The sequence below is a fragment of the Aotus nancymaae genome, unplaced genomic scaffold (assembly GCF_030222135.1).
Source record: "Aotus nancymaae isolate 86718 unplaced genomic scaffold, 86718_ANA_hifiasm-v0.15.2.pri h1tg000015l_0, whole genome shotgun sequence".
In the NCBI taxonomy this organism is placed as follows: domain Eukaryota; kingdom Metazoa; phylum Chordata; class Mammalia; order Primates; family Aotidae; genus Aotus; species Aotus nancymaae.
In genome coordinates, this window is record NW_026988426.1 from 597459 (window position 1) to 615087 (window position 17629).

Here is a 17629-nt window from a genome sequence, read left to right on the forward strand (position 1 = left end):
GGGGCGGGGCCAAGATGGCGCCCAGCGCCGGGTGAGCGGCGTCTCGGCGGCGGCCAGTTTTCCTGCTCCCCGCGTTCGGCTGGCGGGGGCGGGTCTGAGTGGTACCCTGGAGGAGACCCTTTGAAGGTCCCTTGTGGGGACTAGAAAGAAGACGGTTGGTTGTGTGTCTGTGCTCGTGGAGACCCCGCGTGTGTTTCTGCATTGGAGAGATGTTGCAGGAGATGAGGTGGGCTCTCTGAGCCTCCTTTCGCGCTCCCCAGGGATTTTCGACCTGCTTCTCTGCTGGGATCCCGCTCAAGTTAATCCTCCCCTGGGACGCCTTCCTGCCGCCTCCACTGATCTGAGGAGATCCTGTGACTGTAGCGTGTTTTATGAGCCTTTACTGACAGAGGGTACCGCCGGGTATTGAAGGATTCGTAAGAGTTCGCCAGGGAAGTGGGACACGACCGCCTCTTGTAAACGCGGCTCCAGGCACAGAGTATGTCTCGAATAATTGTGTTCCCTATAGATAAGACTTTTAAAAGTTGGGGAGGAGACCAGGGATGGTTTGATAAGAACCAATTTCTTCTTCGGCCTCCCTCTTCCCATCCTTCCAACACAGCCCCACTCTACCACCTGTACTATTCCTGAACAGTATTGATGTTAATCTTCCTAATGTCCAACTCGAGTGTGCCACTTTACTTTTTTTTTTTTTTGAGACAGGGTTTCTGTCTGTTGCCCACGCTGCTGCGCAGTGGCACCATCTTGGCTCACTGCAGCCTGGAACTCCTGGACTCAAGTGATCCTCCCACTTCAGCCTCCTAAGTAGCTGGGATGACAGGTCCACCACACCATGCTAACTTTTTAATTTTTTGCAGAGATGGGGGTCTCACTATGTTGAACAAGCTGTCTCAAACTCCTAGCCTCAAGTGATCCACCTACCTCTGTCTCCCAAAGTGCTGGGATTACTGGAGTGAGCTACCTCGCTTGGCTCCACTTTGTTGTTGTTTTTTTTTTTAAGACGGAGTCTCCCTCAGTCACCCAGGCTGCAGTGCAGTGACATGATCTTGGCTCACTGCAACCTCTGCCTCCTGGGTTCAAGTGGTTCTCCCGCCTCAGCCTCCCAAGTAGCTGGGACTATAGGTGGCCACCCCCATGTTCTGCTAATTTTTGTGTTTTTACAAAAAAATGGGATTTTGCCACGTTGACCAGGGTGGTCTCGAACTCCTAACCTCTGGTGATCTTCCCACCTCGGCCTCTCAAATTACAGGCGTGAGCCACTGCACCTGGTCTACTTTGCTTTTAACTACAGTGTAGGCTGGAAGTTTGGGCCTGTGACCTATTATCTTAATAACAGCGATAACTAGTAGTTACCGAGTACCAACATCTCTAAACCTTACAACTAATTCATCTACTTAACAAATATTTATGATGTCCCAGGCTGGGCTCCTGGAATACATTAGTGAACATAATAACGAGCCCTGTCAGCTGGGCATGGTGGCTCACACCTGTAATCCCAGCACTTTGGGAGGCCGAGGCAGGTGGATCACCTGAGGTCAGGAGTTCGAGACCAGCCTGAGGAACATGGCGAAACCCCATCTATACTAAAAATACGAAAATTAGGCCGAGCGCAGTGGCTCACGCCTGTGATCCCAGCACTTTGGGAGGCTGAGGCACGCGGATCATGAGGTCCAGAGATCAAGACCATCCTGGCCAACATGGTGAAACCCCGTCTCTACTAAAAATATACAAAAATTATCTGGGCGTGGTGGTGCGTGCCTGTAGTCCCAGCTACTCGGGAGGCTGAGGCAGGAGAATTGCTTGAATCCGGGAGGCGGAGGTTGCAGTGAGCTGAGATTATGCCACTGCACTCCAACCTGGCGCCTGGCAACAGAACAAGACTCTGTCTCAAAAAAAAAAAAAAAACGAAAATTAGTCTGCTGTGCTGGCGCATGCCTGTAATACCAGCTACTTGGGAGGCTGAGGCAGGAGAATCACTTGAACTCAGAAGGCAGAGGTTGCAGTGAGCCAAGATCGTGCCATTGCACTCCAGCCTGGGCAACAAGTCAATTCCATCTCAAAAAAATAAAAAGCAAATAAAGAGCCCTGTCTATATGGTGTGTGGTGGGGGTAATAAACAATAAGAAATGATACAATGAATTAGAAGTTTTTTTTGTTTTTTTGAGATGGAGTCTCACTCTGTCGCCAGGCTGGAGTACAGTGGCGTGATCTCGGCTCACTGCAACCTCTGCCTCCTGGGTTCAAGCGATTCTCCTGCCTTAGCCTCCCAAGTAGCTGGGACTATAGGCGCATGCCACCATGCCCAGCTAATTTTTGTATTTTTAGTAGAGACAGGGTTTCACCATGTTGGCCAGGATGGTGTCAATCTCTTGACCTTGTGATCTGCCCACCTCAGCCTTTCAGAGTGCTGAGATTACAGGCATGAGCCACTGCACCCGACCCAGATGTTAAAAAGTGGCATTCATTAAAAAAAAATAAAAGAAAAAGTGGGCTGCCCCCACTCAGAGTTAAATAGGGTGGTCAGGATAGGCAGGGCAATCAGGCATTCTGGAAGAACGTTCCAGGCAGAGGGACTGGAGTAAAGGCTATTAGGCAAGAGCATGCCTGGCAAGTTTAAGGAGCAGCCTGAAGGAGTATGTGTCTGGATCAAAGTGGAAGAAGGAAGGAAAGGCAGTCAGAGATGTAATGGGGAGAAGGCAAATTTTGAAGGGCTTTGTAGGACACTAAAAGGATTTTGTCTTTTGTCCTTTTTTTTTTTTTTTTTTTTTTTGAGAAGGAGTCTTGCTCTGTCACCCAGGCTGGAGTACAGTGACACGATCTTTGCTCACTGCAACCTCTGCCTCTCGGGTTCAAGTGATTCTCCTGCCTCAGCGTCCCGAGTAGCTGCAATTACAGGCACCTGCCGCCATACCCATCTAATTTTTGTATTTTTAGTAGAGATAGGTTTTACCACGTTGGCCAGGCTGGTCTTGAACTCCTGGCCTCCCAAAGTGCTAGGATTACAGGCGTGAGCCACTGTGCCCAGCCTCAGACGGGGTTTATTATGTTGACCATGCTGGTTAGGAATTCCTAAGCCCAAGCAGTCTTACCAGCTCAGCCTCCCAAAGTACAGAGATTACAGGCATGAGCTGAGCCACCATGCCTGGCCATTATAAAGATTTCAGGTTTTACTCTGTGGCAAGTGGAGAGCCATTATAAGGGTTTGAGCAAAGAAATGACAATCTGCTTTACAGTTTGACATTAGCATTTTGGCTGCAAAGTTAGGAACAGATGTAGAGAGAGGCAAGGGTAGACATCAGTGGACCTTGTCTGGAGGCTTTTAGAGTTAACAGGGGATAGATGATGGTGACCTGGGCCAAGCAGTGAGAGCAGGACAATCAGGCTGGACTACTGGGTGGATTTATTTTTTTATCTTACTATATTTTTTTGAGATGAAATGTCTCTGTCACCAAGGCTGTAATACAATGGCACAATTTCAACTCACCACAGCCTCCACCCCACAAGGTCAAGTGATTCTCCTGCCTCAGCCTCCTGAATAGCTGGGATTACAGGCACGCACCACCATACCCAGCTAATTTTTCTATTTTTAGTAGAGACAGGGTTTCTCCATGTTGGCCAGGCTGTTCTCAAACTCCTAACCTCAAGTGATCTGCCCACCTCAGCCTCCCAAAGTTCTGGCATTACAGGCCTGAGCCACCACCTGGTGGATTTCATGTGAAGGCTTAGATAAAGAATGAGTGCCTAGATGGATGGCATTGCTGTGCAGATAAGGAAAGCTGAGGCTGGGCCAGGCACTTCGGCTCATGCCTCTAATTCCAACACTTTGAGAAGCCAAAGCTGGAGGATCCCTTGAGCCCAAGACTTCAAAGTGCTGGGATTGAAGCCCTGAGGTGTAACAGAGAAAGATAGAAATGTGGGCTGGGCCTGGTGACTCAGGCCTGTAATCCCAGCACTTTGGGAGGCCAAAGCAGGTGGACTGCATGAGGTCAGCAGTTCAAGACCAGCCTGGGCAACATAGTGAGACTGACTCTGCACCCCCCCACCAAAAAAAATTAGCTGTGCTGATGTACACATCTATAGTCCCAGCTACTTGGGAAGCTGAGGTGTGAGCATTGCTTGATCCTGGGAGCTTCTGAGCTCTATCAGTCCTCACACCTCTGCCTCCTGAGTAACTAGAACTATAGCTTTACGCCTGCATGCCCAGCTAATTTTTGTACTTTTTGTAGAGATGGGGTCTCACTATATTGCCCAGGCTGGTTGTGAACTGCTGGGCTCAAGCGATCCTCCTACCTCGGGCTCCCAAAGTGTTAGAATTGCAGGCATGAGCCACTAGTCCCAGCCCAGACTTTTTTTTTTTTTTTTGAGATAGAGTCTCTCTCTGTCACCCTGGCTGGAGTGCAGTGGTGGGATTTCGGCTCACTGCAAACTCTGCCCTCTGGGTTCAAGTGATTCTTCTGCCTCAGCCTCCCTAGTAGCTGGGATTACAGGTGTGCACTACCATGCCTGGCTAATTTTTGTAGTTTTAGTAGAGATGGGGTTTCACCATGTTGACCAGGCTGGTCTTGAATTTCTGACCTCAAGTGATCCGCCCTCCTTGGCCTCCCAAAGTGCTGGTGGGATTACAGACATGAGCCACCACATCTGGCCCCAGCCCGGATTTCCTTCTCTGTTACACCTCAGGGCTGACTCATGTGGGAATGGATGGAAGACACCCTGAGTTCCTCCCTCTCTCCACTGTCTTCCCTTTGTTGGCCCTCTCCTCATGCCTCACATTTCTTTTTCTTCTGCCTGCCCCATCCCTCTGCCAGGGTCTCCGTCTCTCCACCAGGGACTTCATCCTGCTGGGGAGGAAAAGGCTCCAGAATGGCTGAGGAGAAGAAGCTGAAGCTTAGCAACACTGTGCTGCCCTCAGAGTCCATGAAGGTGGTGGCTGAATCCATGGGCATCGCCCAGATTCAGGAGGAGACCTGTCAGCTGCTGACGGATGAGGTCAGCTACCGCATCAAAGAGATTGCACAGGTGACTCGGCCCTTCTCTCTAGCTCCACATTGGGTCCAGGATGTCACCCGGGGCCACTTCCTTCTTTAGGGTCTTGGGCTGACATCTGTTCTCTCACCCATCCCAGGATGCCTTGAAGTTCATGCACATGGGGAAGCGGCAGAAGCTCACCACCAGTGACATTGACTATGCCTTGAAGCTAAAGAATGTTGAGGTGATTGGAGGAGACAGGCAGGGGGTGGGTGATGGGGACAGGGCAGTGGAGACCAGGGTGAGACGCCATCCTTCAGTCAGGTCTCCTCCATCTCCCTTCTCACTGGTGCCCCTCTCTCCTGCCACAGCCACTTTATGGCTTCCATGCCCAGGAGTTCATTCCTTTCCGCTTCGCCTCTGGTGGGGGCCGGGAGCTTTACTTCTACGAGGAGAAGGAGGTTGATCTGAGCGACATCATCAATACCCCTCTGCCCCGGGTGCCCCTGGACGTCTGCCTCAAAGGTTGAAGGAGGGGAGAGGAGGGTGGCAGGGAGGAGGGAAAGGCGGACACATGCGTGTGGGTGTGAGGAGCCTCACAATAGAAAAAACCTCAGTGTGAGATCCCGGGTGAGTTGCAAGGGGAGCAGGAGTGGAAACACACCTTCCATAGCATGGAGCAACTCCCCAGTGTCCATGTGTGGCAATTCACCTTGACACCTGCCTTCCTTACAGCTCATTGGCTGAGCATCGAGGGCTGCCAGCCAGCTATCCCTGAGAACCCACCCCCAGGTAACCCTCTTCATGCCCCACCCTCTGGGTATCTGCTCCCTTTCCCCTTCCTCCCACCTTTTTTTGTGTGTGTGTGATGGAGTTTCATTCTGTCGCCCATGTTGGAGTGCTGGAGTGCAGTGGTTTAACAATCTCGGCTCACTGCAACCTCTGCTTCTTGGGTTCAAGTGATTGTTGTGCCTCAGCCTCCCGAGTAGCTGGGACTACAGTCGCACACCAGCACACCTGGCTAGTTTTTTGTAATTTTAGTAGAGATGGGATTTCACCATGTTGGCCAGGCTGGTCTTGAACTCCTGAGCTAAGGTGATCTGCCTGCCTCGGCCTCCCAAAGTGCTGGGATTACAGGTGTGAGTCACTGTACCCAGCCTTCTCCTACCTTTTACTTTTCCTGCTACTCTCATTACCCCTTTTGCTGTGCCTGCTTTCCCACCAGCTCCAAAAGAGCAACAGAAGGCTGAAGCCACAGAACCCTTAAAGTCAGCCAAGCCAGGCCAAGAGGAAGACGGACCCCTGAAAGGCAAAGGTCAAGGGGCTGCCGCAGCCGACAGCAAAGGTCAGTCCTCCTAGGTCAGGCCTCTCTGGACTCTTGCCCAAAGCCACATAGTCGTTTGTTTTATTTTCTTTTTTTTGTTTTTGAGACAAGAGTCTCACTTGGTCACCCAGGCTGGAGTACAGTGACACAGTCTCAGCTCACTGCAACCTCCACCTCCTGGCTTCAAGCGATTCTCCTGCCTCAGCCTCCTAAGTAGCTGGGATTACAGGTGCCCGCCACCATGCCCTGCTAATTTTTGTAATTTTTTTTTTTCAGTAGAGACAGGGTTTTGCTATGTTGACCAGGCTGGTCTCAAACTTGGCCTCATGTGATCCGCCCACCTTGGCCTCCCAAAGCGCTGGGATTACAGATGTGAGCCACCACGCCCAGCCTCCATGTGGCCATTGGTGAAGTGGCTGAGGTCAGGGCCAGAGAGCCCCAGAAAGGATCGGGAAGCCTGAGAGGAAGCTGCATCTTCTGGGTCTCAGGGGAGGAGGAGGGCTAAGGTTCATCTGTTACTGAGGCTTCTGGAGCTTTCTTGTCAGACTCACCTCTCCAATCACACAGGGAAAGAGAAGAAGGCGCCGCCCTTACTGGAGGGGGGCCCCTTGCGACTGAAGCCCCGGAGCATCCATGAGCTGTCTGTGGAGCAGCAGCTGTACTACAAGGAGATAACTGAGGCCTGCGTGGGCTCCTGCGAGGCCAAGAGGGCGGTGAGGGCCCCACCAGCCTGCCCTGGCCCCAAGACTTCTCCTTCCAGGGGCCCTATGAATTGCTCCCCACATCCCACCTTCACCTCACTGGCTTCCCTCCTCCCACAGGAAGCCCTGCAGAGCATTGCCACGGACCCCGGGCTCTATCAGATGCTGCCACGGTTCAGTACTTTCATCTCGGAGGGGGTGAGAGCATGAGGTCCCGTTGTGAAGGGATAGCAACAGAAGTTCCTGTGAGGGTCTCCCTGCCCCATGCCCAGCACTCCTCCCACCCGCAGGTCCGTGTGAATGTGGTTCAGAACAACCTGGCCCTGCTCATCTACCTGATGCGTATGGTGAAGGCGCTGATGGACAACCCCACGCTGTATCTAGAAAAATATGTGAGTGGTCCTGCCCACCCTCCCTTCCAGGGACCAGGGACCCTGCTGCCACAACAGGAAGCCAGTGGTCAGTGGTGGCTCAGGCCTGGAATCCCAGCAACTTTGGGAGGCCGAGGTGGGAGGATCACTTGAAATCAAGAGTTTGACGACAGCTTGGACAATATAGTGAGACTACTGTCTTTACAAAAAAATAAACAGCCAGGCACAGTGGCTCACGCCTGTAATCCCAGCACTTTGGGAGGCTGGGGCAGGTGGATCACCTGAGGTTGCGAGTTGGAGACCAGCCTGACCAACACAGAGAAACCCCATCTCTACTAAATACACGAAATTAGCTGGGCATGGTGGTGCATGCCTATAATCACAGCTACCTGGGAGGCTCAGGCTGAATCAGTTGAATCCAGGAGGTGGAGGTTGCGGTGAGCCAAGATGGCACCGTTGCACTCCAGCCTGGGCAACAAGAGTGAAACTCCATCTTAAAAATAAAAACAAAATTAGCCAGGCATGGTGGTGCACACCTCTGGTCTCAGCTACCTGGGAGGCTGAGATGGGAGGATTGCTCGAACCCAGGAAGTTGAAGCTGCAGTGAGCAGTGACTGTGCCCCTTCACTCCAGTCTGGGTGACAGAGCGAGACCTTGTCTCAAACAAACACACACAAGAAAACCAGAATCAGCTGCCCCACCCCTTCTCCCTTAGGTCCATGAGCTGATTCCAGCTGTGATGACCTGCATCGTGAGCAGACAGCTATGCCTGCGACCAGATGTGGACAATCACTGGGCACTCCGAGACTTTGCTGCCCGCCTGGTGGCCCAGATCTGCAAGCATTTTAGTACAACCACTAACAACATCCAGTCCCGGATCACCAAGACCTTCACCAAGGTGAGCCAGGATAACTTGAGCGTCATTTGTTTCATCACTGGCCACATCTGGCTGGGGGCAGTGGCACTGGAAACGAGGCAGAGGAAAGGGGGACTGGAACTTGGAACTTGGAGGGGGGTCCAAGGGACTTGTAATGCCTTTGTTTTTGAGACAGAGTCTCTCTCTGTTGCCCAGGCTGGAGTGCAATGCTGCAATCTCTGCTCACTTTACCTTTCCACCAGGGTTCAAACAATTCTCCTGCCTCAGCCTCCCGAGTACTTGGGATTATAGGCTCCCACCACAACTGGCTAATTTTTGTATTTTAAGTAAAGATGGGGTTTCACTGTGTTGGCCAGGCTGGTCTCAAACTCCTCACCTCTGGTAATCTGCCTGCCTGGGCCTCCCAGAGTTCTGGGATTACAGGCGTGAGCCACCTTGCCCGGCCTCATTGTAATGTCTAATGATTTACAAGGAAAGTGTCTATGAAAGACTGGGGTCTCTTAACAATCAGCTTTTCAGGCCCCTTCATGTGAGTTTATTTCCTTCCCCTTACAGAGCTGGGTGGATGAGAAGACGCCCTGGACAACTCGTTATGGCTCCATCGCAGGCCTGGCCGAGCTGGGACACGATGTTAGGCCTCTGGGAGGAAGAAATGGGGGAGGAAACCATGTCCCCACCTGAGAGACCCCTGATGACCCCCTGGCGTTGGCTTTTCCCCTTCCCTTCCAACAGGTCATCAAGACTCTGATTCTGCCCCGGCTGCAACAGGAAGGGGAGCGGATTCGCAGCGTCCTGGATGGCCCTGTGCTGAGCAACATCGACCGGATCGGAGCTGACCACGTGCAGAGTCTCCTACTGGTGACTGAAGCCCCTGTCCCCGAGACACAGGCGGTGTTCAGCAAACATATGGCATATTTTATTCACCTACTCCAGTCTTTGCCTCGTTTTTAGAGCACATTGGGGTCTGATACTATTTTACAGATGGAAAGACAGGCTCAGGCTGAGTAAGAAATGAGGGGGCTGGGCATGATGGCTCCTGCCTGTAATCCCAGCACTCTGGGAGCCAAGGAGTATGAGGCCAGGCTGGGCAACACAGTGAGACCCTGCATACAAAAACCAAAAAGTTAGCCAGGAGTGGTGACATGTGCCTGCGGTCCCAGCTACTCGGGAGGCCAAGGTTGGAGGATTGCTCGACCCAGGAATTTAAGGTGGCAGTGAGCTATGATCGTGCCACTGTACTCCATCCTGGGTTACAAAGGGAGACCGCCACCCCCCAAAAAAGAAAGGTTCTTCACACTCAGCCTGTGACATAATTTAGACTGTACTGCCCCCAATGCTTCTGCATCGCTGTGTGGCCTCTGTACAAGGCAAATGCTCTCTCAGTTAACTATCTTGTAGAGATCGCCCAGGTATTCAGCAAGCTCGTTCACACGTTAGTGCTCATGTTTTCATTTTTTTTCTCTTTCTTGAGATGTAGTCTTACTCTGTCACCCAGGCTGGAGTGCAGTGGCACAATCTCAGGCTCACTGAAACCTCCGCCTCCCAGGTTCAAGCGATTCTCATGCCTCAGCCTCCTGAGTAGCTGGGACTAAAGGCACACATCACCACACCTGGCTAATTTTTTGTATTTTCATTAGAGACGGGGTTTCACTGTGTTGGCCAGGCTGGTCTCAAACTCCTGACCTCAGGTGATCCACCTGCCTCAGCCTCCCAAAGTGCTGGGCTTACAGGCGTGAGCCACCATGCCCAGTCATTCCATTCTTTTTTTTTTTTTCTGAGTCTCACTGTCATCCAGGCTGGACCTCCTGGGTTCAAGTGTTCTAGTACCTCAGCCTCCCCAGTAGTTGGGACTACAGGTGTGCACCACCATGCCTGGCTAATTTTTGTATTTTTACTAGAGAGTTTCTCCATGTTGGCCAGGCTGGTGTCAAACTCCTGACCTCAAGTGATTGCCTGCCTAGGCCTCCCAATGTGCTGGGATACAGGCATCAGACATTGCACCTGCCCCTGTGCCTGTGTTTTCTTATGAGAAAGCCCAGTGTTTCGTACACACACTAATAGCTCACCATAGTGTGGCTTCCAACAGGGTGCTGAGTTTATAAAGAATGTCCTTTTTTGCCCCATCCCCAAGGCTCTTTTCACAGTGCCACAGCCCTCCCTCTATGTGGCTTTTCTTCTGTCTGCAGAAACACTGTGCCCCTGTTCTGGCAAAGCTGCGCCCACCGCCTGACAATCAGGACGCCTATCGGGCAGAATTTGGGTCCCTCGGGCCCCTCCTCTGCTCCCACGTAGTCAAGGCTCGGGCCCAGGCTGCTCTGCAGGCTCAGCAGGTCAACAGGACCACTCTGACCATCACACAGGTCCGTGGCCAGTGGGGAGGACGGATAGGAGGAAGCAGAGGACCCCGGTGTGGGACAGGCACTCACACACAGCCATGTGGGCCCTGAGTCAGCAGTCTCAGGGTGACCAGGCCCAAGTAAGGATGCCCCAGCCCCGGTGAGAGCCTCTGAGGAAGAGCAAGGGGAGCCCAGGTGTTTATTTTCAGACTCTCCTTAGTAGATGCTCCCATTTCCCCCTTTCCTCTTCTCCCTGCAGCCCCGGCCCACGCTGACCCTCTCACAGGCCCCACAGCCTGGTCCTCGCACCCCTGGCTTGCTGAAGGTTCCTGGCTCCATTGCACTTCCTGTCCAGACACTGGTGTCTGCACGAGCAGCTGCACCACCACAGCCTTCCCCTCCTCCAACCAAGTATATTGTAATGTCATCGTCCTCCAGTGCCCCATCCACCCAGCAGGTATGCAGAGATGTGTGGGATGGGGATGGGGGGAGATCTGGAGGGCCCGGGTCACCTCAGAGCACCCTGGGGAGGCCCCGGAGTAGAGCATAGTCCCCTCCAGGCCCCAAGTCAGGAGCTGGAAGAGGCACCCATCAGGGTCCTGCAGGGGACCTCCTACCACAATATCTACAGGGTCAACTACAGGAACAACTTGTTCAGACAGGGAGCAAGTAAAGTGTCCCTGCCAGGCCTCTGGGGGGCAGGGAGGACACAGAGCAAGTGGCTCTGCCTTTCCTTTCTGCCCAGGTCCTATCTCTCAGCACCTCAGCCCCCGGCTCAGGTTGCACCACCACCTCGCCTGTCACCACCACTGTCCCCAGCGTGCAGCCCATCGTCAAGCTGGTCTCCACTGCCACCACTGCACCCGCTAGCACCGCTCCCTCTGGTCCTGGGAGTGTCCAGAAGTACATCGTGGTTTCACTTCCCCCGACAGGGGAGGGCAAAGGAGGCCCTGCCTCCCACCCTTCTCCAGTTCCTCCCCCAGCATCATCCCCTTCTCCGCTCAGCAGCAGTGCCCTCTGTGGGGGGAAGCAGGAAACTGGGGACAGTCCCCCTCCAGCTCCAGGGACTCCAAAAGCGAATGGCTCCCAGCCCCCCAGCTCCAGCTCCCCTCAGCCTGCACCATGATGCTTCACCTGCTGGCCCCCGGATTCCCACACATGCAGACATGTACACACACGCATGCACACTAGGCGGAAGGAAGTTGTAGATTGCTTCCTTCATGTCACTTTCTTTTTAGATATTGTACAGCCAGTTCCTCAGAATAAAAGTTTGGTTTCTAAGTTCTGATCCACCACAGTCCTTCCTGCATCATATGCCATGGAAAGGCTGCGCCTATTGCACCCTCCTGGTCTCTCGGGACTCAGGGCTCTTCCTGCCCAGTCTGCTGGCCAGGAAGCTGGAAAAGAAAAGATTGTCCTCCTCCCATGGGACAAACCACTGCCTTGGCCACTGTATCCTCATTAGGGGATCCTCAGATCCGAATGACGTAGGCGTCGCTGTGGCTTAGGTGTCGCACCCACTTGTGGGGGTTGGCATTACCACAGGGCCTGAAGGACAGCCTGAGGAAGCGGACCTGGAGGCCGGAGCATGTATGCCGGGGAAGCTCGAAGGAGAGGCTGGTGGGGCCCAGACCCAAAGGAGGGGTGGAGGTGGAGAGCCCATGGCTGGGAGGTCCTGGGAGCCTTGGGACGTCCATCTGTGAGGGGCAGAGGCAGGGAGAGGAAGGAGGGCAGGAAGCTGACCAAGCTGGGGGAACCAGGCAGCAACTGCTTCAGGAGGGCAGGGTGGGGGCAGCAAGTGAAGGTGGGAGGAGAGGGGCTGGAGGGTCAACAGCAAATACCTGGAAAAGGCCTGAGAGTTGAGAGCCTCCTTGCACCCGAGGCAGGTCCCAGCAAAGGGCTCCCTCTGCCAGTTCGGCCTTCTGCTCTGGGCTGCTCAGCTCCTGAGAGAGGCTGGAGTTTGGAGAGGGAAGATGCTGAGCTTGACACCTTCTCTGGGCAGGCCCATTGTGCTGAGCTCACTCCTCCCCTGTGCCTTGCTACCTCCCAGGGCGCACACACTTACCTGACCACCCCTCGAGGCAGGGGGAGGTGCAGCCTGACATTGAGAGCTTGGCTACAGAGGAGACGGGAACAAAGTCAGCCCCAAGAAAGCATGGTCCCTTGTCCTGTTCCCCTTCAATGTCACAATGGGATTTCAGCACAGATGCCCCCCTACCTTCCCAAATGCTACAGCCTCTACCTAAACTGGATTCTGAGGCTGGCAGGTGCATCTGAAGAGAGAAGCAGTAGGTGTCCTGGCCCTGTCTCTTATCCCACAGAGCTGAACTTGGCCTGACCGGCCTCCACTCTTACCTCTTCAAGGGCAGGTCACATCGTAACTTCAGGTAAACCTGGAGCCTGGATGAGAGAATAAAACACCATGACTCGGGCCATCTCTTACTGGCATCTCATCATTCCCCACCGGGGGCCTCCGTGCAGGGCTGTGTGGGCTGTACCCCAAAGAGGAGAAAGAGCTGAAGCCCAGTCCAACTCCATTAGCCAAAGCTTTTTCCTTTCTTTTTTTTTCCGGAGAGACTGGGTCTCAATATGTTGCCCAGGCTGGTCTGGAACTCCTGGGCTCAAGTGATCCTCCTGCCTCAGCCTCCCGAAGTGCTGGGATTACAGGCATGAGCCACCATGCCCAGCCCAAGCCATTTTCCAATCTGCACTTCATCACCTCTACCGCCACCCCCACTCTGCAGTGAGTGTTGGGAACATACACATTCTGGTTTGGGCTCCAAGGTACTCCTGGAACCCAGGAAATGGTCTCACCGGCCTGAGCCTCGGTCCCACTGCACAGAGGGGAAGAGCCGGAAGGGGAGTGGTGAGGGGAGGTCATCGGAGAGTTGGTACCGCATCACAGTCAGCTGAGAGACCAGAGAGCAACAGTGTCAGTTTGGTCTCCTCAGCCCCACACTGCCCCCTTCCCCATGGTGGACGGAATTTACAAGGCCACCCCAATCCTGACCTCGCCCTGAGGTGGCTGCAAGCGGAGGATTCGATGAGACTCAAACTCATCCAGATTAACGGAGCTGTGAAATGAAACTTCATCGACCCGGATTCCTGGCCCATAACCTGGAAAAACAGAAACTTCTCTCCTGACTCATGTTTTGGGAAAGGAGAAAGGAGGGGGAAGATCCGTCTGACTTCTCTCCATGAACTCTCTGGCAATGACCTACCCCAGGGAGAGACAGATCCTTTCTCCTCACCTCTCAGCTCTGACTTCCCCACACAAAACTCTTCCGTCAAGCCAATGCGCATCTCTGGCAGAGAAAAGAACATTAGGAGAGCTCGCAAACTCCACGGTGGAAGACACAAAGGAACCTGCCCTAACCCCAACCCTGGGTCCCGCCTGCAGATGCCTCACCAGAGCCACTGGGAAGGAAGCTCTTGAGCCGAATCTCTCCCTGCACATCCACCTTCAGTAGGGAGCCCTGAGAGGCACAGAGGTCAAGGCTGGAGTTTTTCTTTTTCTTTTGAGACAGACTCTTGGTCTGTCACCCAGGCTGGAGTGCAATGGCACAATCTCAGCTCACTGCAACCTCTGCCTACCAGGTTCAAGCGATTCTCCTCTCAGCCTCCCAACTAGCTGGGATTACAGGTGCCCACAACCACGCTTGGCTAATTTTTGTATTTTCAGTAGAGACAGAGTTTCACCATGTTGGCCAGGCTGGTCTCAAACTCCTGACCTCAACTGATCCACCAGCTTCAGCCTCCCAAAGTGCTGGGATTACAGGCATGAGCCACCATGCCGACTTCTTTCTTTAAAGAGACAGCGTCTTGCTCTCTCACCCAGGCTAGAGTGCATTAGTGTCATCTTGGCTCACTGAGGCCTCATCTCCTGGGCTCAAGTGATCCTCCTGCCTCAGCCTCCCAAGTAGCTGGGACAGCAGGTATACACTACCATGACTGGGTAATTTATTTGTATTTTTTGTAGAGACAGGGTCTGGCTATGTTGCCCAGGCTGGTTTCAAATTCCTGGCCCCAAGTAATTCTCCCACCTCTGCCTCCCAAAGCACTAGGATTACAAGCATGAGCCACCACCGTGCCCGGCCATTGTTGGAGTCTTAGCCACTCTAACACGTGTTCCAAATCTCATTTGTCCTCAGCTCCAGGGATGGGAGCTCAAACTTACATTAGATGCTATCAGTACAGATAATCTCTCAACCACATCCAAAAAAACTTCATTCTTCTGGCTCTGAGAGAGAGAGAGGATTTGGGTGGTTGGAAGCAGAACAGTCTATGTTCTGAAATGGACAGATGAGAAGAAAGGGCAGAATGGTCAAAGCTACAACTCTAGGGTGGGGACATAGGTGCCAGAAGGTATACCCACATCTAAGGGAGGTGGAAGACGTACCAAGATCTTTTTCTTTTTTTTTTTCTTTTTGCATTTTCAGTAGAGATGGGGTTTCACCATGTTGACCAGGCTGCTCTCAAACTCCTGATGTCAGGTGATCTGCCCACCTCAGCCTCCCCAAATGCTGGGATTACAGGCATGAGCCACTGCGCCCAGCCTAAGATCTTGGACTCCGGGGTCCCAGAGCAAAATCACAAGGTCTGATCCCATGGATCCCTCCCTCACCTGGTCAGAGCGACTGGACAGAACTGGGCGGCTGGCTGCACTGCTGGGGGCCACTTTGCTCTGTTGTGTCTCAGCCCCAAACTGTAAAGTATCCAAAGCAATCAATCCTCAGGTCTGACAACCCCAGCCAACACCCCTTCTCCTTCCTCACCCTCCTCTTTCTCTCTACTGACCAAGCCAACGCTGCTGAGGTCAAAGAGGCTGAAGGGCTTGCTGACCACAGCTTCCGTCTGGATGAAATTCTTCAGCATCTCCGTAGATGTGGTCTGTACATAGCCATAATCCTAGCGGTAAAGGAAGGACAGTCTGAGAAGTCAGTGGAGGGAAGGGGTAAAAAAGGTGGAGTGGGGGACGGGTGCAGTGGCTCACCCCTGTAATCCCAGCACTCTGTGAGTCCAAGGCAGGCAGATCACAAGGTCAGGAGTTCCAGACCAGCCTGACCAACATAGTGAAACCCCATTTCTACTAAAAATACAAAAAATTAGCCAGGCAGGTGGCATGTGCCTGTAGTCCCAGCTACTCAGGAGGCTGAGGCAGAAGAATCACTTGAACTCGAGAAGCGGAGGTTGCGGTGACCGGAGATCCAGCCACTGCACTCCAGCCTGAGCGACAGAGCGAGACTCCTGTCTTTATAAAAAATAAACAATTAGTTGGGCACAGGGGAGGCTGGGACAGGAGGATTACTCGAGCCCAGATGTTCCAAGCTACAGTGAGCTGATTGCACCACTACACTCCAGCCTGGGCAATAGAGCAAGATCCTATCTCTAAAACATAAAAAAGAGTAGATTTGGCCTCCCAACCACAGCATCCCGCAGTAGAAGAGCAGAAGTATCTCCAGGGGAATTGGGCAGGGGCTACAGAAGGGGATCATTGATTCTCACCAGGACTTCATCCAGGAGTTCGTAGACCAGAGCCACGTTGCGGGAGATGGTCCCTTCACCCAGAGAGCCACAGTAATCGCCCAGAAGGGTGGCCAACCTGAAGAAACACTTGGGAGTATGCATTTCCTCCTCCTCTTAGGCCCCCGCTAGCTACCAGGTGCCCAGCCCAGCCCTCCTCACCTGGAGAGCAGTTCTAGGAGGCCGAAGGGAGAAACGTTTTCTGAAGTTGTGACCACCAAATAGAGGCCGCTGTGTCTGATGTGAATGAAATGACGGCCCTCGTGATGCTGAGACACAGGCAGGTAGAACAGCGTTAGGAAAAGGGAGGTGGGGTGATCAGAACCCAGGAGACCTGAGCTCGGATCCCGATGCCTCTTACTAGTCACAGTAGCAGTGACTTTGAGAGATACATGACAGGTCCCTGAACCCAGCTTCCCAATGTGGAAACGGGGTTAATTACCGTAGCTACCCCTAGTTGCTGAGGATGGAGTCATAAAGGGAGCTGGGCCTGGTGTGTTGCTGGCACCTGATGGACTGTAAGTTTTTTTTGTCCCACTCCCCCCGCTCCGCCCGATGTAGTCTTGCTCTGTCGCCCAAGCTGGAGTGCAGTGTCGCGATCTCGGCTCACTGCAACCTCTGCCTCCCGGGTTCAAGCGAGTCTCCTGGCTCAGTCTCCCTAGTAGCTGAGATTACAGGCGCCCACCACCACGCTGGCTAATTTTTTTGTATTTTTAGTAGAGGCAGGGGGGTTTCACCATGTTGGCCAGGCTGGTTTCGAACTCCTGACCTCAGGTGATCCGCCCGCCTCGGCCTCCCAAAGTGCTGAGATTACAGGCATGAGCCACCGCGCCGGGCCTCTTAGTTTTATTTGGAAGAATGCACCCCACCCCAAGTGGAAGCTACCAAGGATTCAGCTCTGGGAGGGAGCCGGCGCCCACCTGGCTCGCCGGCGCCCCGCTCCCCACCCGCCTCCCGCCAGTGGTTACCATGACAACCGGGGACTCGTCTCCTGGCAGTCCTGTCAGCTTCCGGTAGAAGAGCTCGGCCACATCCCGGCCGCCACTGTCCCCACGGACTGGCGGGTGGAAGAACTCAGTGAAGAAGCCTGCGACACGGGCTGGCCCCGGGAGCCCCTCCCGCCTGGCCCTTCCGCCCCTTCCCAGCCCCGCAGGTCTAGGATACAGTCTTTGTAGATGAGCGGGTCCCCCTTGGAGGACAGAATGAAGAACTGGGAAATCATGGCCGTTCTGGAGAGTAAACGAGAAGACGGCGAAAGTCGGGCCAGCCCCGCCCTGAGGCCCCGGAACAAAAGAACACGCGTGCGCTGGCCCTTTAAGAGCGATTCTCCTCCGCCCACGCCAGCTCGGACCGCGGGAAACCGGGCGCCCGCCCAGTCTAGCCCAGCGATTCCCTCCCGACGCCCACACTGCCTCCCCGTCACTCATTCCAGGCCCGCCTGGTGATTGGCTTGAGCCTAGCTGGAGGCGGGGAGAGGGCTGGCCTCTGCGATTGGCCGGCAGGCCGTGGCGCCGGTCACGTGGGGGCGA

The 17629-nt window shown here is 53.8% G+C and overlaps 2 protein-coding genes across 4 annotated transcripts; one reads left to right on the top strand and one right to left on the bottom strand.

Moving 5' to 3' along the window:
* Position 1: 1 nt before the first annotated feature.
* Positions 2-11865, top strand: TAF6 (TATA-box binding protein associated factor 6). Of its 2 annotated transcripts, none has more exons than XM_012474703.2 (15): positions 2-478; positions 4809-5019; positions 5126-5212; positions 5340-5493; positions 5704-5760; positions 6194-6313; positions 6860-7005; positions 7114-7191; positions 7284-7385; positions 8080-8262; positions 8797-8871; positions 8974-9099; positions 10428-10601; positions 10837-11034; positions 11323-11865. In XM_012474703.2, exons 2-15 carry the CDS (start codon positions 4864-4866, stop codon positions 11701-11703), a joined length of 2037 nt encoding a protein of 678 aa, XP_012330126.1. In that variant the 5' UTR covers positions 2-478; positions 4809-4863; the 3' UTR covers positions 11704-11865. The 2 variants fall into 2 exon arrangements, with proteins under 2 accessions (XP_012330126.1, XP_012330127.1); XM_012474704.3 differs by having other exon boundaries at positions 18-478; positions 4829-5019.
* On the bottom strand, positions 10955-17511 carry AP4M1 (adaptor related protein complex 4 subunit mu 1). 2 transcript variants are annotated; one of them, XM_021671594.2, is made up of 15 exons: positions 17265-17511; positions 17069-17157; positions 16263-16369; positions 16083-16179; positions 15375-15485; positions 15202-15282; positions 14755-14817; positions 13987-14053; positions 13829-13882; positions 13588-13694; positions 13392-13486; positions 12933-12977; positions 12643-12693; positions 12419-12530; positions 10955-12274 (listed from the first exon to the last, which is right to left on the bottom strand). In XM_021671594.2, exons 1-15 carry the CDS (start codon positions 17320-17322, stop codon positions 12050-12052), a joined length of 1362 nt encoding a protein of 453 aa, XP_021527269.2. In that variant the 5' UTR covers positions 17323-17511; the 3' UTR covers positions 10955-12049. The 2 variants fall into 2 exon arrangements, with proteins under 2 accessions (XP_021527269.2, XP_021527268.2); XM_021671593.2 differs by having other exon boundaries at positions 13799-13882.
* Between the last annotated feature and the right edge of the window lie 118 nt (positions 17512-17629).

What these genes read in the sequence shown, in the direction of transcription:
- AP4M1 (XM_021671593.2), bottom strand. Translation starts at nt 17,322, where the DNA reads ATGATTTCCCAGTTCTTCATTCTGTCCTCCAAGGGGGACCCGCTCATC. An exon ending in CTGTACTGATAGCATCTAAT is followed by an intron (nt 14,054 to 14,754) that starts GTAAGTTTGAGC and finishes TGTGCCTCTCAG; the next exon opens with GGCTCCCTACTGAAGGTGGA. An exon ending in CTTCCTTCCCAGTGGCTCTG is followed by an intron (nt 13,883 to 13,986) that starts GTGAGGCATCTG and finishes TTTCTCTGCCAG; the next exon opens with AGATGCGCATTGGCTTGACG.
- TAF6 (XM_012474703.2), top strand. Translation starts at nt 4,864, where the DNA reads ATGGCTGAGGAGAAGAAGCTGAAGCTTAGCAACACTGTGCTGCCCTCA. An exon ending in TGCCGCAGCCGACAGCAAAG is followed by an intron (nt 6,314 to 6,859) that starts GTCAGTCCTCCT and finishes CCAATCACACAG; the next exon opens with GGAAAGAGAAGAAGGCGCCG. An exon ending in CCACTCTGACCATCACACAG is followed by an intron (nt 10,602 to 10,836) that starts GTCCGTGGCCAG and finishes TTCTCCCTGCAG; the next exon opens with CCCCGGCCCACGCTGACCCT.